The following is a 13132-nucleotide window of genomic DNA, read 5'->3' as shown; positions in this document are numbered from 1 at the left end:
AAAGGGTCCATTACTTAAAGTGGTAGTTCAACCAAAAATTCCAAACCTGTATGACTTTCTTTCTTCTGCAGAGCACAAAAGAAGATAGTTTGAAGAAAGTTGGTAACCGAACAGCACTGGCCTCCATTCACTTCTATTCTATGGACACAAAACCACTGTAAGTGAATGGGGGCCAGTTAACAACATTCTTCAAAATATCTTCTTTTGTGTTCTGCAGAAAAAAGAAAGTCATGCAGGTTTGAAATGACAAGAGTGTGTGGAAACGATGACAGAATTTTGACTATCACTTTAAGGATATCTGTTCATATTGGAGCTTGGCAGTTCCACAAAATATGTATATTTTGTTTTTGCATTGTGTTCCAAAGGTTTTAAAAACAGACTTTTGGACTTATGCTTTAAATAATGATAAAATATAGTTTTTGTAAACTGTACCTTTAAAAGTGCGGTAGTCTTTGCCCATTTCCACTTTCATTCGCTCTTTAAAATCTTTCTTTTTTTGTCAGAGTCGCTGAAATAAACAGAAAAGGCTTTGGTATTGATTTCCTGTAAAATTTCTCTAACGTATCAGCACCTTCGTGCAGGCTCCAAGCGTGGACTTGTCTCGACTCATATATTGAGTTTCAAATGTTTTGCCTGCTTTTTCTATTCTTCCAGCAAAACAGAAGCTAGGCTCAAAGTGCATCCCTCGATAATTCAGAAATGAACCTTTCAAAATGCCACATTATGCTAAATGCATGCAAGTTTGCATGCAACAACGTTACTTAAGCTATTTAAAGTGACGCACCAACATAAAACCAGAAGGGCCGTACGTCTGTAATCATCCCCGTCTCGGTTATAATAGTCTATCTTTATAAATTCCAACCTCTTGCACAGTGTTCGCCCCTCGTCCTTTGGGTGGATAATTAAAGACTATGTATTTGAATGAGATCACAGAGCAAGATAAAGCTTACCTGGATGGAACAAGTTCAGCCTCCCCTGCCCATATCTGAAGCCGCCAAGCACAAGAGGGAAATTACACCTCTGGCTACCCAGTAATTAGATCCTGAAAGATATTTCATATCCTTCAGCTAGGCAGCGTCACCGGCGCCCGTCTCCTCCTCCGCCACCGCCGATAATTACCCCACCACACTTTCATATCTTGTGAAGATGGGGGTCTTATCTTCTGGCACGGCAACCAGGACAAATAAACAAACGCTGGGACTTGAAAAACAATTCATCAGCTCCCCACATCACGGGCTGCGTTCACACTAACCTTTCTCATTGCGCTGAAAGTTTTTTCTTTTTTTCGGGTTTGTTTGTCGCAGTTGTGGTGTTGAACTGTGGTTAATTGATCAGGCTGGTTGTTCGGGCGCCTGCTGTGGATAAACTGGGTGTTTGATTGCAGTGAAAGCACATGTTGCGGCTGACGCATGGATGAAGCCGTGGTGTTGACATCATCAGCCTCAAGGTTTGGTCCAATGAGAATGAGTCAGCACTCAAGTGGATACTCGAATGCTTTTCTTAGAAACCACTTAATTGTATTTCGTTTTTTCTTCTTAATTCATTAAACTTTCCATTTTCTTTGATGGGCCACACTGAACATCTTTTAACAGTTTCGCCTACCATGCAGTCCTTTGTTTCGTTTTTCCAAATATACCCGCCTTGAAAAATGAAGCCTCTGGTCTATTATAAACATTTATGTTAAGTTTTACCGCTGTGAGTGCGAAACACCGTTTCTCATACACACCGTTTGTTTAGAAAACGGATTTCATAATGGTTCCGTTATAGCCGTTTCGAGTGTTTTTCATTTAATGTAACAAATGAAACATGCCCTACTTAATCACACAAGCACTAGAGTAAAACACGTAATGAAGGCCAGTACTCCTATATAAACTGATTCTTGCCACACAGACATCATCAAGGTGGTCTATAATACCTAAAGAAAGCGATTTGTAGAAAGGTCATTCATCTCAATGGCGGTTGCTTGACAGGCTCATAATGATGTCATGTGTGTTTCAGACGTGCTTAGTGGACTGAATATTTTAGGACCAGTTACAAGAGCCGTAAAATGAGGTCCGGGGAAAGCAGATGAAAGATGTACACAGTCCCAACCTAGTGTTTTATTTAGAAGTATTATATCGAATCTGTTAACCCTGTTGAAAAAAACAGAATATGTTGGTTTGGTATGTTTTGATGCTGGTTTAAGCTGGTCATGTGCTGGTCCTTAGCTGGTTTAAGATGGTCAAACCAGCATCAAAACATACCTAACCCAGCATATGCTGTTTTTTCAACAGGGAAAACTTTTAAATAAACGTGGGCACATCTTGTATATCTAATATGATTTTTTACGTTTGTGTAATGCTTGCCAAAATGTTTTAATTTTAAGAATATACAGCCACTTTGAAACAACCTTCATAAGAGAAATGAAGCCTTCATCTGCTAATTTGCTTAACTACATTCATTTGCGCTCCAAATGAACTAAATTTGTAGCACTTTGTTTTAACCATTGTAGAGCTCTGGACCGCACGGGTGGCGATAGGTTGCGGTCACATCAGAGATGAGTTCTGACAAGCTACATTAAAAAACGGAAATAATAAAAGAAGCGTTCTCTGCATGCATTTCTGCTGATTCATCTATTCCAGATTTTGCACGATGGACATTTTGTTGCATAAAAGGTGGCAGAGGTTTATTAAGAGTCCCTCCTTAGGTTCACAGTCGTCGACAGAGACCGTTCAAAGTATCTAAAGGGAATGTGGCTTTACTGCCACTTGTCAAGCTACAATTTCAAAGATTAATATTTCAAAGATAGATTTCCAACCCTTGAGAGAGAGCGAGAGAGATTGATAGATGGAGGAAGTCAGAAACATGTTGCAAAGTCACCATCGAACAACAATGACACGTCTGAATGTGATGTCAACCCATCACGACACATTGAGAGATAATGCAAAAGGTCACAAAACTGCTGTCAGATCAAACACCGATTCAATGAAGCAGTGAAGGTGAGGAGAGTTTGTCTTGTCAACACACCCCACAAACAGACAAACATTCCCTCACATTCTCATTCATCCTCCGTTCCCTGCTGGGCATTCTCTTAAAAACCCTTCACTGATGTCTTTTCTAAACCTTGTTTACCCTTGTTGAAGCTAGTGTCATGCTAATTTTAACATTTTCCCCTTTGTGCCTCTGTGGACCGGAACAAACCGGTGTGCGTTTAATGTACTGTGACCGAACTAGCGCTGCTTCTCTTCGACGCGAGAATATTAGCATAATTTAATTGTTGGCTAATGCCAACGGTTCTCATTTACGATTTCCTGCGGTTGTCACTTCAGGTGCTAATGTGTTCTGCACGAAGAAAATGTGATTACATTAAAGGACAGAATTGAGGACTGGAAGGCCTGAGACGCACATTTGTAAATGCAAATGCTTCTATCTACTGTATGAAAGCTCAATTTTGTGCATTGTTGTGATTTCAACATCGCCACTAGGGGTGCTATAGTGAGCATTAGTGTAAGCCAATGTCACTAAATGTTTGCAATGCGTCGGCCAAGCTTTGTGTATAATTTATTTTTAAAGGTCTTGGGTAACGTTCCGGCCACGTTATAAGTGATGAATGCATTGGTGAATGTTAACATAAATCAAGAGCTGAAAAAGTTTGACTAGAAACAACCAAAACTGGCTTTGAGTTTTGGCTGAGGAAAACAAAAGTGCTGTGACTCATTCTGAGGTCTATGGTCCACAGCTGACTCGTGTTTCTGTGGGAAGCAGAAAAGAACATTTCTCGCAGAAGGATTCGAAAGAAAGAATAACTCTGCGATTCTCGAAGATCTGCACAACATGACCCCTCGGGTGTTTCCTTGTCTACCAGAGCCTTTGAAGTCAACCAGATATGAAGACTCCACTTAACCAAATCACCCCGAGAAGCGAGACTGATCCAAGACCCCAAAGCATAAAAGCCCTTTCCAGTTATTTTATAGACTGCAGGCCCAAGACGGTGTAACCCATTTACGAAAAGACCAGTCGGTATCATTTTACATGCTACGGATGCGAGAAGTCCCAAACCGATGTTGATCGATGTGTCCCGCAGAACCTTCCCTGATACATTTCAGCATCCTCCTCGCACACAAAGAGTCGTCCTGTCCTCCTCTGCGTCACATCAGCCTCCCTTTCTCATCCCTCATTTCCAATAAAAATGGAAAGGTCACCGCATTTAAAACAATAAAGGTGTCTGGTGCGGTAAATCTAGCCCGTGAGCGTGGCCATCAATCTCAGACAGATGGACTCTGAAGTCACAGTAGAGCGATCCTGGGAGAATAAGGGACTCTTTAAGAATGCGTCATGTCTGGATTCTGTTTTCCCTTTTAGCTGTTGTGGTGGTGTAAAGAGCTTTTGGGTTTGGTGTCAAATAGCCTGCTAGTCTAGCATATGCAAGATGTCTCATAGCGGCGCAATGCATTGTGTAATAACATCCGTGTTGGGGATGTAGTAATTCCATTTCCTATCAACTAAAAAATAAGCCGTGATGTCAAGATTCAAGTGCAATGTTACCAAAACCATTATGTAAAATAAGTTAATACCGTAGGTGCAATAATAATAAAAAGGCTGTTTGGCTTGAACCGGAACAAGATATTGAGATGGGGTATGTATTATTTAAAGAGGCATTACAGACGGACGCTTGTGGTCCATTGGGGGTTTAATGTAGCATTCCGCTACGAAATAGGATCTTGAATATCTCTACATGATGTCTAGGATGCTGGATTCATTGTGCTACGAGTGCTTAGGTGTTAGATTGTTTTCACTTGTTTTGTTTTTTTTGGAGGTGTGCACATGTAGTGTCCACAAATGTATGTAAGGTAAAATAAGTCCTTTGTAGCCTGGTTTTAAACGATTCTCTGGCTTTACAATTGAGATGCATTCAGTGTGACTTACTGAAATAGACTATTGTAAATGGAGCGCAGCGCTGTGTTTAAATCAGATTGGTTATGCTTGTTTTTCCAGATTTTTTTCTTTCAATCACTGAATTACAAACAACAGGGTACAGTGACCCGATAAAGAATTTTTTTAATGTTTTACACATTTTTTATATAGATTTTGACATTATTTAGAAAATGTTTGACTCGTGTTTTTTAGGGCAATAAAATGACATTTTGGGTGTAGCTCAAGTCTTCAGGTTACTGTGTATTATTATGGTCAAAATAAGAAAAAAATAAACATTTTAATATATAAAGCTGAATGATCTAAAAGAGTGCAGATGACATTTTAATACATATAAATATGTGTACAAATACATAAAAACATGTTTTGCACATTACAGAAACTCTTTCCAACTCCATAAGAGGGCATTTCCATTGGCCGTGTGGTCTGATCTGAAACACTAGTACACTAGTTTTCATTTCTAAACCCAATTTTTATCAAAAGTGACAGCACAAATCCAGATAAGTCGGCGCAAAGGTCTGAAAAACTGCGTGCGCTTTGAGATGCACACACAAAAGGCATTTTGAAACCATTTCATTTACTCACTTTCATGTCATACCAAACCCATATGAATTTTGTTTTTCTTTTGTTGAACACAAAAGGAGATGTTTTGCGATTCTTTTCACTGTACACTTTGATCATATACAATACAGCAGCTTAGGTATTGCTCAAAAAACTCATTTTATGTTCCACAAGGGAAAAAAGTATTAAAGCAGAGTTTTCATTTCTGTGAGAGTTGTCGCTTTAACAGAAGCATCTCGAAAGTTTCCTCAAGAGAAATCTCAACATTTTTTATTTTGCAGACAATGTCAATAAAGTGCCTTTAATTCTACATGGTAAAATGTCCCTCATGTGCAACCCTGCTTTCCTGTTTTTCATCTCTGTAGTGTCTTTGGCATCCAGTACCGTGGGGCTGGCGGGTCAGGTGGTCCACACGGAAACAACAGAGGTGACCCTCATCAGCGACTCCATCATGGGTTTCGGAATCCAGCTCCAGGGAGGAGTCTTCGCCACGGAAACCTTGTCCTCCCCTCCGCTTATTGCTTACATAGACCCCGACAGCCCGGCAGAGCGGTGAGACCTCCCATTATGAATAATATTAACCCCCAGCGCTTCATACGACCTAGTTAAAACTCCGATGCTTAATATTCCGGGCGCCCCTTCCGATCCGGGCGCTCGGCTTAATTGTTTGCGTTATCACAGAAGTGTGAACTTCCCTTTTGGGGATCTTTAATATGTAATCTCAAGTCTAATTTCGATTATCTCAACATATCTCCAATCCCGTTACATCATTTCTCTCAGCACACAGCTTGTCCTTCGCAGTCGCTCGTAGAGAGCCGAGGCTTCGTCCATGATGTAATGCAATGATCGCACATGATATATAACTGCCCGGCCGTGACAATTTGATTTGGGTTGTGCGTGTGCCGTGATTGACTGCGGCGTTACGTGACAGAGCGCAGCGCTTAAGTGTAATTACGTGCACGTCGACGCTGCAGCTGGCAACCGAAGGAACTTGCACGTCGGATGAGATTTAGGTCGCAATTTCACTGTAATTACTGACCTGAGCAACAGAGATGACTCGTAGCTGCCAGCTGATGTTGTAATTGCAGTTATGGGCGTAAACCTTTTAATGTCTGTGATTTGATGCCGGGAGGAGAATCATGCTGAAATAACCAGCCTGAAGCAGCATAAATGCGTTTCTGATGGTTTGGTGCTTGTGGACCAGAATAGCTTTTAGAGCTGTGTTGATGCAATCTTTTATTAATATAATGCTTTCTGTTTTCTCATTATATAATATTGTGATGCCATGCGATGTACTGAATCGTGACATGCATCCCAGTTTGTGGCATTTTACAGCATAGTAATTTCTAGGGCTGTCAAATGATTAATCGCGATTAATCGCATAAAGAATAAAAGTTTGTGTTAACATAATATATTGTATTTATAAACACATAAACATACATTTACGTGTATATATATTTAGGAAATGTTTACATGTATTTATTTATATTTACCAATCATTTCTAAATTATATGTAAATGTTTATTCATTTTTATATTTTATATTTTTCTTAAGTATATGCATGTATGTGTACATGTTTATAAATAAAAAATGAATATGCACAGTGCACAGACATAATTATGTAAACACAAACTTTTACTCTGGATGTGATTAATCGCGATTAATCACGATTAATCGTTTGACAGCACTAGTAATGTGTTGTCTAAATAGTCATGTTGTTCACCATAAGCTAGTAAAAAACCTTCAGGGAATTCTGATATAATTCCAACAATAACCAATATCCAAAACGTAATGTATGCTGGTGACCAAGCATGACAGTAAAGTATTGGGTTTGTTTTGCTCACAGCCTGTTTTGGCATTCAGTAAAGATATTTGGTTCCCTCTGTTGTTGAAAAACTTTGCTCTTTTACTCTGACCTTGAAGCAGAAGCGAAGAGAGCGTTTGTACTTTTGGCTAAAATGTCACATCATCTACCAACCGATGTTCATCACTGCTCTCTTTCTCTCTTTTTAAAGGGATAGTTCAAACATAAATGAAAAGTATTTCATTATTTACTCACCCTCATGTCATTCCAAAGCTGTGTGACTTACTTCTGCAGAACACAAAAAGAAGATATTTTGAAGAATGTTGGTAACTAAACAACACCGGCCCCCATTGACTTCCATTGTGTAGACACAAAACCACCAAGACATTTCTCAAAATATCTTTTAGTGTTCCAGAGAAGAAAGAGTGATATACAGATTTTAAGCAGCATGTGGGTGAATAAATGATAACATTTTTATTTTGGGGTGAACTGTCCCTTTAAGAACATTCAATGAGACTAGTCTCTGGGTTATCATACTAAAAAATAATTGTGTTTGTGCTACAATTACCTAGGTGTGGCGTCCTGCAGATCGGCGACCGCATCCTGTCAATAAATGGAATCCCCACTGAGGACAGCACGCTTGAGGAGACCAATCAGCTGCTGAGGGACTCCAGCATCACCAGCAAAGTAACCCTGGAGATCGAGTTTGACGTAGCAGGTAGGGACACGGATTCATCAATTCTAAGCCTGTTTGGGGATGAGCGATCCATCTGGCCGCCTCCTGCTTTCGTCCTAGTGTTGATGTTCGTTCTAAAAAGTCGCCCCGTAATTCGGAGAGCCCGGCCATCTGGCGCACGTTTGATGTGTGAAAATGATTAGCACCCCTAGACAAGTGCCCGTGATATAACAGCTACTGTTTTCAAACAGACATCCGCAGGAAAAGAAAAGCTCGACGTGGTGTTTACTCTGTTTTCTAACAAGAACCACACAGCATATTCTCTTATTCTTTCCATCTCTAGAGTACAGGCGCAGTACGCCAGGTCTGGCCCTTGGAATGACTGCAATTAGCTTGTCAGCTACGTGTTGTGTCTTATTATTGTGGTTTGATATTTAGCTGTTTTCATTTAGCTAAAAAAATCTTTTTTTTTGCTCACAAAACTGGAAGCTATTTTTGATTGGCTGATTTTAACATCCTGATTTTGTATTAGTCTGTTCAAAACGTCATTTTTACAAGATGATGCTGAACATCCAATGGAAGATTAAAACAAAAGCGTGTGTATTATGTAAGGCGGTACACCTTAACAATGGTCACCCCTGAGCAATTGTTATTTTTGAATGGATGAATGATGAAATTTGGTTTCTTTTGATATATGAAGGGTTTATACAACAAGTGCTTTTGCCGATAAAATAATAATGATTTTTTTAGGAACTGATCAGCTTTGCGGTGTTTTCACACTTTGTGCATTTATCATCTCTCAGACCAGGTGGTTGCTTTCTGTGACTCTTTTGTTGGTTTGGAGGAAATGAGCTCGCTTGAATTATTGAATGATGGTTCCAGGAGCAGTGGCCTTTATATGTAATTGCTGGTCGCTGGAGTGCGGTGCATTTTTCTTTTCTTTTTTTGTCGTTTGAACAGGTTTGGCACCACTTTCAATCTTTCTGCTCCTGATTCACTGCCCAAGAGAGGAATGTTTTTCTATTGAGATTTCTGAAGATCTCTGCCAGACTGAGCTTTTGGGTCTTATCTCTTTCTATCTGACAAAAGGACTTTTCTGAATTTTAACAATCGGCAAACCATTTTAACAAGCGTTGGTTTGGTATCGAATCTCCACGCTTCTGATTTAAAGTGCTATATAAATCCAGGGAAATGTTGCTAGATAGGCTTGTGTTTGATAAAGCTCTCTGTTTCTCTCTGTCTCATCTAGAATCAGTCATCCCCAGCAGTGGAACCTTCCATGTGAAGCTACCGAAGAAGCCAGGTGTGGAGCTGGGCATCACTATCAGCTGTAAGCGGGTTTTTTTTTTGGTGTAGTATGCAAATTGTTAACCTAGATTCAAGATGAAGCATGCAGCTGTTGATACCAAAGTCATGGGTTTTGAGTTCCAGGGAATGCGCATACTGAGAAATGCATATGTGAACTGCAAGTTGCGTTGGACAAAAGCGTCTGCCGACTGTATGAATGTAAATGTATGGAAGTATGCAGTCCTTAGAGTTTTCCTTTTAAATTTTATTAGCAGTCTTTTCAGAATTTCTGGGTTTTACGTCACGGTTGACTGGATAAATCATGCTGCTTGTTAGAATACTGAGGGAAAGTGCTTTGTTGCTCACAAGATATACCCTTATCTGGACATTCTTTAAAGTTGTTCATGAATTGAAGTATTTGAACCTTGACTATTGCTTTTATTCAAAGCGGCAGAGTGCATTCAAAGTAGTGATTTACTGTATCAATTTGCTCTGTGTTTCCTGAGATTCGAACCCACGACTCTGCGTTTTTTAAATTTAATAAACCACACAAAATGTGCAACTGTCCATGACAGCTAGTAAACATCATGCATTTTTATTGTATAGACTAGCACAGCTTTGACATTTTGATTACTTTTGTTATACAAGTCCGGGTCGACATGAGGGTGTGTAGCCGATGACAGAATTTAATTATGAAGAGAACTATCCCTTCAGACGTATTTTACTAGACCCTCCACCGTCCTTCGTTTCTGCAACAGCTAAGCATTGTAATATATCACTCCCCATTTTCCCCTTGACCGTTTTCGAGCCATTATTGTCTCCCCTGTCCTTTAAAAGCAGACCAGCTTTCAGCCATCATCTCCCAGAGGCTCATAAACGGAGCTCGTTTTCATGAAAATAAATATCAGGTCGTTCCCTTCTCACTCCAGAGAACACACTGTGTCTCCTCTCTCGTTTTTCATTCGTTTACCATCACCTGACTTTTCGTGAGGAATGTTAGATGTAGATCCGCCCGCAGATTCAATCAGTTTTCCGTCGGCAGTCGGTGCACCGCAGAGATCCGTTCGCAAACCCCACGTGCCGATCGCTCGAAGGCCCTGCCAGCTGCTTCATCAATGCCGCCCGTGATGTCGAGCCGGAGTGATTCATCAACTCATCCCAGCTCTGTTTTGTCATATTGACTGTTTTCTCCATTACAGCATTATGATAGAAACCGTCTGCTTTTAGTCAGCGAAGGCTTTGTCAAATGGTTTCGCATCCATGGCTCCCGTGCAACAGCCCACCGGTAATTGCCTCATGAAGCCCTGGAGTTGTTTACCTCCAAAGCAATTTCTGCCTGTCTTCCTCCTCGCTTTCTAAATGAAAGTATTTATTACATTGTTGGTGCACATGTTGTGTGGTGTCCGCGCTAATTTGAAGGCGCGATTTCTCCCTGGATCTGTTGTGTAGATATGCTCAGGAATAACAGCAAGCTATTCCCAGTAAGCTTTTTGTTGGTTTTACAGCTGTCTGAGCTTTCTTAATGAACCATATGAACTATTGAAATAACATAGTGGCTTCTGTTTCAGATCATTAAAAAATTCTTCAAATGTTCTCCAGGGTCTCCTTCCACTGTGTACCCTCAAAGATTTAGTCATATCCATTGAAAAAATACTTCATCCAAAACTTAATTCATTATTTACTCTCATACTTTTGTTCATTTAAGAAACACAAATGATGCAGTTTTGAAGAACGCTCTTTCATGCAGTTGCAAAGGGGACAGCAGCTTCAAATAGATATTTAAAGGAATAGTTCTCCCAAAAATGTTATTAACCCTCATGTTATTCAAAATAACATGACTATGTAGTCATGACTTTTTCTTCTGGGTGACACAAAGAAGATATTTTGAGAAATGTTTCTGTGGTTTTGGGTCCATACAATAGAAGTCAATGTTGTTTGGGTTACCAACGTTCTTCAAAATATCTTCTTTTGTGTTCTAAGAAGAAAGAAAGTAATACAGGTTTGGAATGACATGAGGGTGTATTAAAAATAAAAGAATTTTAGGGATCCAGACTTATAAAAAAAACTTTCCGAAACAAGTTGGAGTGCTGGGGGAGTGTATCGAGCACCGAAATACTACGTCACACGTCCATCTCGTTTTTTGACAAGTTGACCATGTTAAGCATGAGAAGCCAGCACGTTTAACAGTGTAAAGACGTCAGAATGCATGAAATAGCATGTTACCCCATCTTTAAGGCTCCTCAGGGAGGGATTTAGCACTGAGTGGGCGGAGCTCTTGCTTTTAACAAATGAAGACAAAGTGTTGTAGGTGAAGTGCAGAGTAATATCACAGGCACTTACAAAGCTATAAGAAATGCCACGCTATTAAAGCGGGCCTCTCGTGTCCCACGAGGAAATGCATCATATGCAAAAGAAAGTCTGCTCAATTATGCCCGCGCTCGGCTCGGGGCCAATAGCACGTCAGAGAAAGTCAACTTGTATGATTTAGGATTCGAGAGAGGGAGGCGTAGCAGGCCGTCCTTACCCGCGTGCTGATTTATGAATATGGGCTTTGCTGAGCTCTTGTGGCCTTCCTCAAGGGTTTAATGGCTTTCTGCTTTGTGCCTCTGCGTGGCCTGTATTTCACAGGTGCTAATAAAGCCGTAGAGCGACACCTTTATAGATGTCTTGTTTACTTGCATTTAAACATTACCTCATCTTATTCTCCAGGTGGCAGCTCATTGTGGATTAGAGAATGTGATATATAGTATATTTTTATATGCACCTGCATGCGTTTCTCTACATGCATGTCTTAATCCATCACTGTGACAGGGAGCCAGAACGTGCAACATCAATTGTCAAAGAAACTGTCAGAATAAACTTTTTTTTTTATAAATTAACATGGGTGGTGCAGAAGTCGCAATGATGTTGCTAGACAGTTCTGCGGCTATGCTGTTCTTAAGGATGTTGCTTTAAAAGTCCAGTGCATCTTTAGGAGGATCTATTGACAGAAATGCATAACTATGTCTTCAGAGGTGTATAAAGACCTTACAAAATGAAGCGTTATGTTTTTATTATCTTTTAATGAGCCATTTCTATCTACATACACCGTGAGTTCCCTTGCATGGAATTCGCCATGTTGTTTCTACAGTAGCGCTAATCGGACAAACTGCTCTACAGAGCGCGTTTCGTAAATACGTTATCCATCAGTAAAGAAGCGAGGTCCCAGTAACACATCACCTACCTGTTCACCATGGTCACTGGAGAAAACAACATTGCTAATGCACATAGCAAGTTTACTTTTTGCTTTAGTTTGACCCTTAGCTTGTGCAACACTGTTCACCTGTCCAGACCCGGTCATTTGACATGCCTAACATGACCAAGCAGTTTCAGAGACAATGGGTTGGCCATGCTATTTATCACCGTTACTCCAAAGAGCAGTGCAAGCGGAAGCTTAGACTATGACAAATCTGCAGCCACAAACCAGTTCTTAAGGTCTCCAGCTACAGAAACTCAACTTATGAGGTAAGAATAGGTAAGATACGTAGGTAAAAATGTCCTTCCTTTAAACGAAGAGAATGATAAATAGGGTGAATTCATGTTGATTTGGACACTTTTTGACATCGAGTTGAATGTCAAAAAGCGTCCCAATTAACCTGAATGCACCCTATAAGTTTGTCAGAATACAACAACCATCATCATATCGCATTGTTCATAGACAGAATTCAATCCGCTTTTGTAACCTGTTGTGTAAACAAGACAATTCCAGAGTCATCTGTTTGTACAAAAAACAGTCATGAGCAATAACTGTGTGAACGCAGCCTATGTTGTTTGCCTTCAAAGACGTTCTTTCACTTTGTATTTGTTTATATAGTTGTGCACAACTTTATGAATGCACGTGTGTCATTGAGAAT

The 13132-nt window shown here is 40.1% G+C and overlaps 1 protein-coding gene across 14 annotated transcripts in view; it reads left to right on the top strand.

Annotated features, from left to right (window-relative positions):
* Window positions 1-13132, top strand: part of grip1 (glutamate receptor interacting protein 1) — a 203600-nt gene that overhangs the window by 167698 nt on the left and 22770 nt on the right. For all 14 annotated transcript variants that reach the window (XM_057323881.1, XM_057323888.1, XM_057323880.1 and 11 more), the window contains 3 exons: window positions 5838-6024; window positions 7849-7994; window positions 9202-9282. In XM_057323881.1, coding sequence (XP_057179864.1) covers window positions 5838-6024; window positions 7849-7994; window positions 9202-9282 — 414 coding nt within the window. The remainder of the gene's footprint in view (window positions 1-5837; window positions 6025-7848; window positions 7995-9201; window positions 9283-13132) is intronic.

The sequence above is a fragment of the Triplophysa rosa genome, linkage group LG24, assembly GCF_024868665.1.
Source record: "Triplophysa rosa linkage group LG24, Trosa_1v2, whole genome shotgun sequence".
NCBI lineage: Eukaryota > Metazoa > Chordata > Actinopteri > Cypriniformes > Nemacheilidae > Triplophysa > Triplophysa rosa.
The sequence above is the reverse complement of the archived record's forward strand: the minus strand, read 5'-3'. Positions and strand labels throughout refer to the sequence as shown.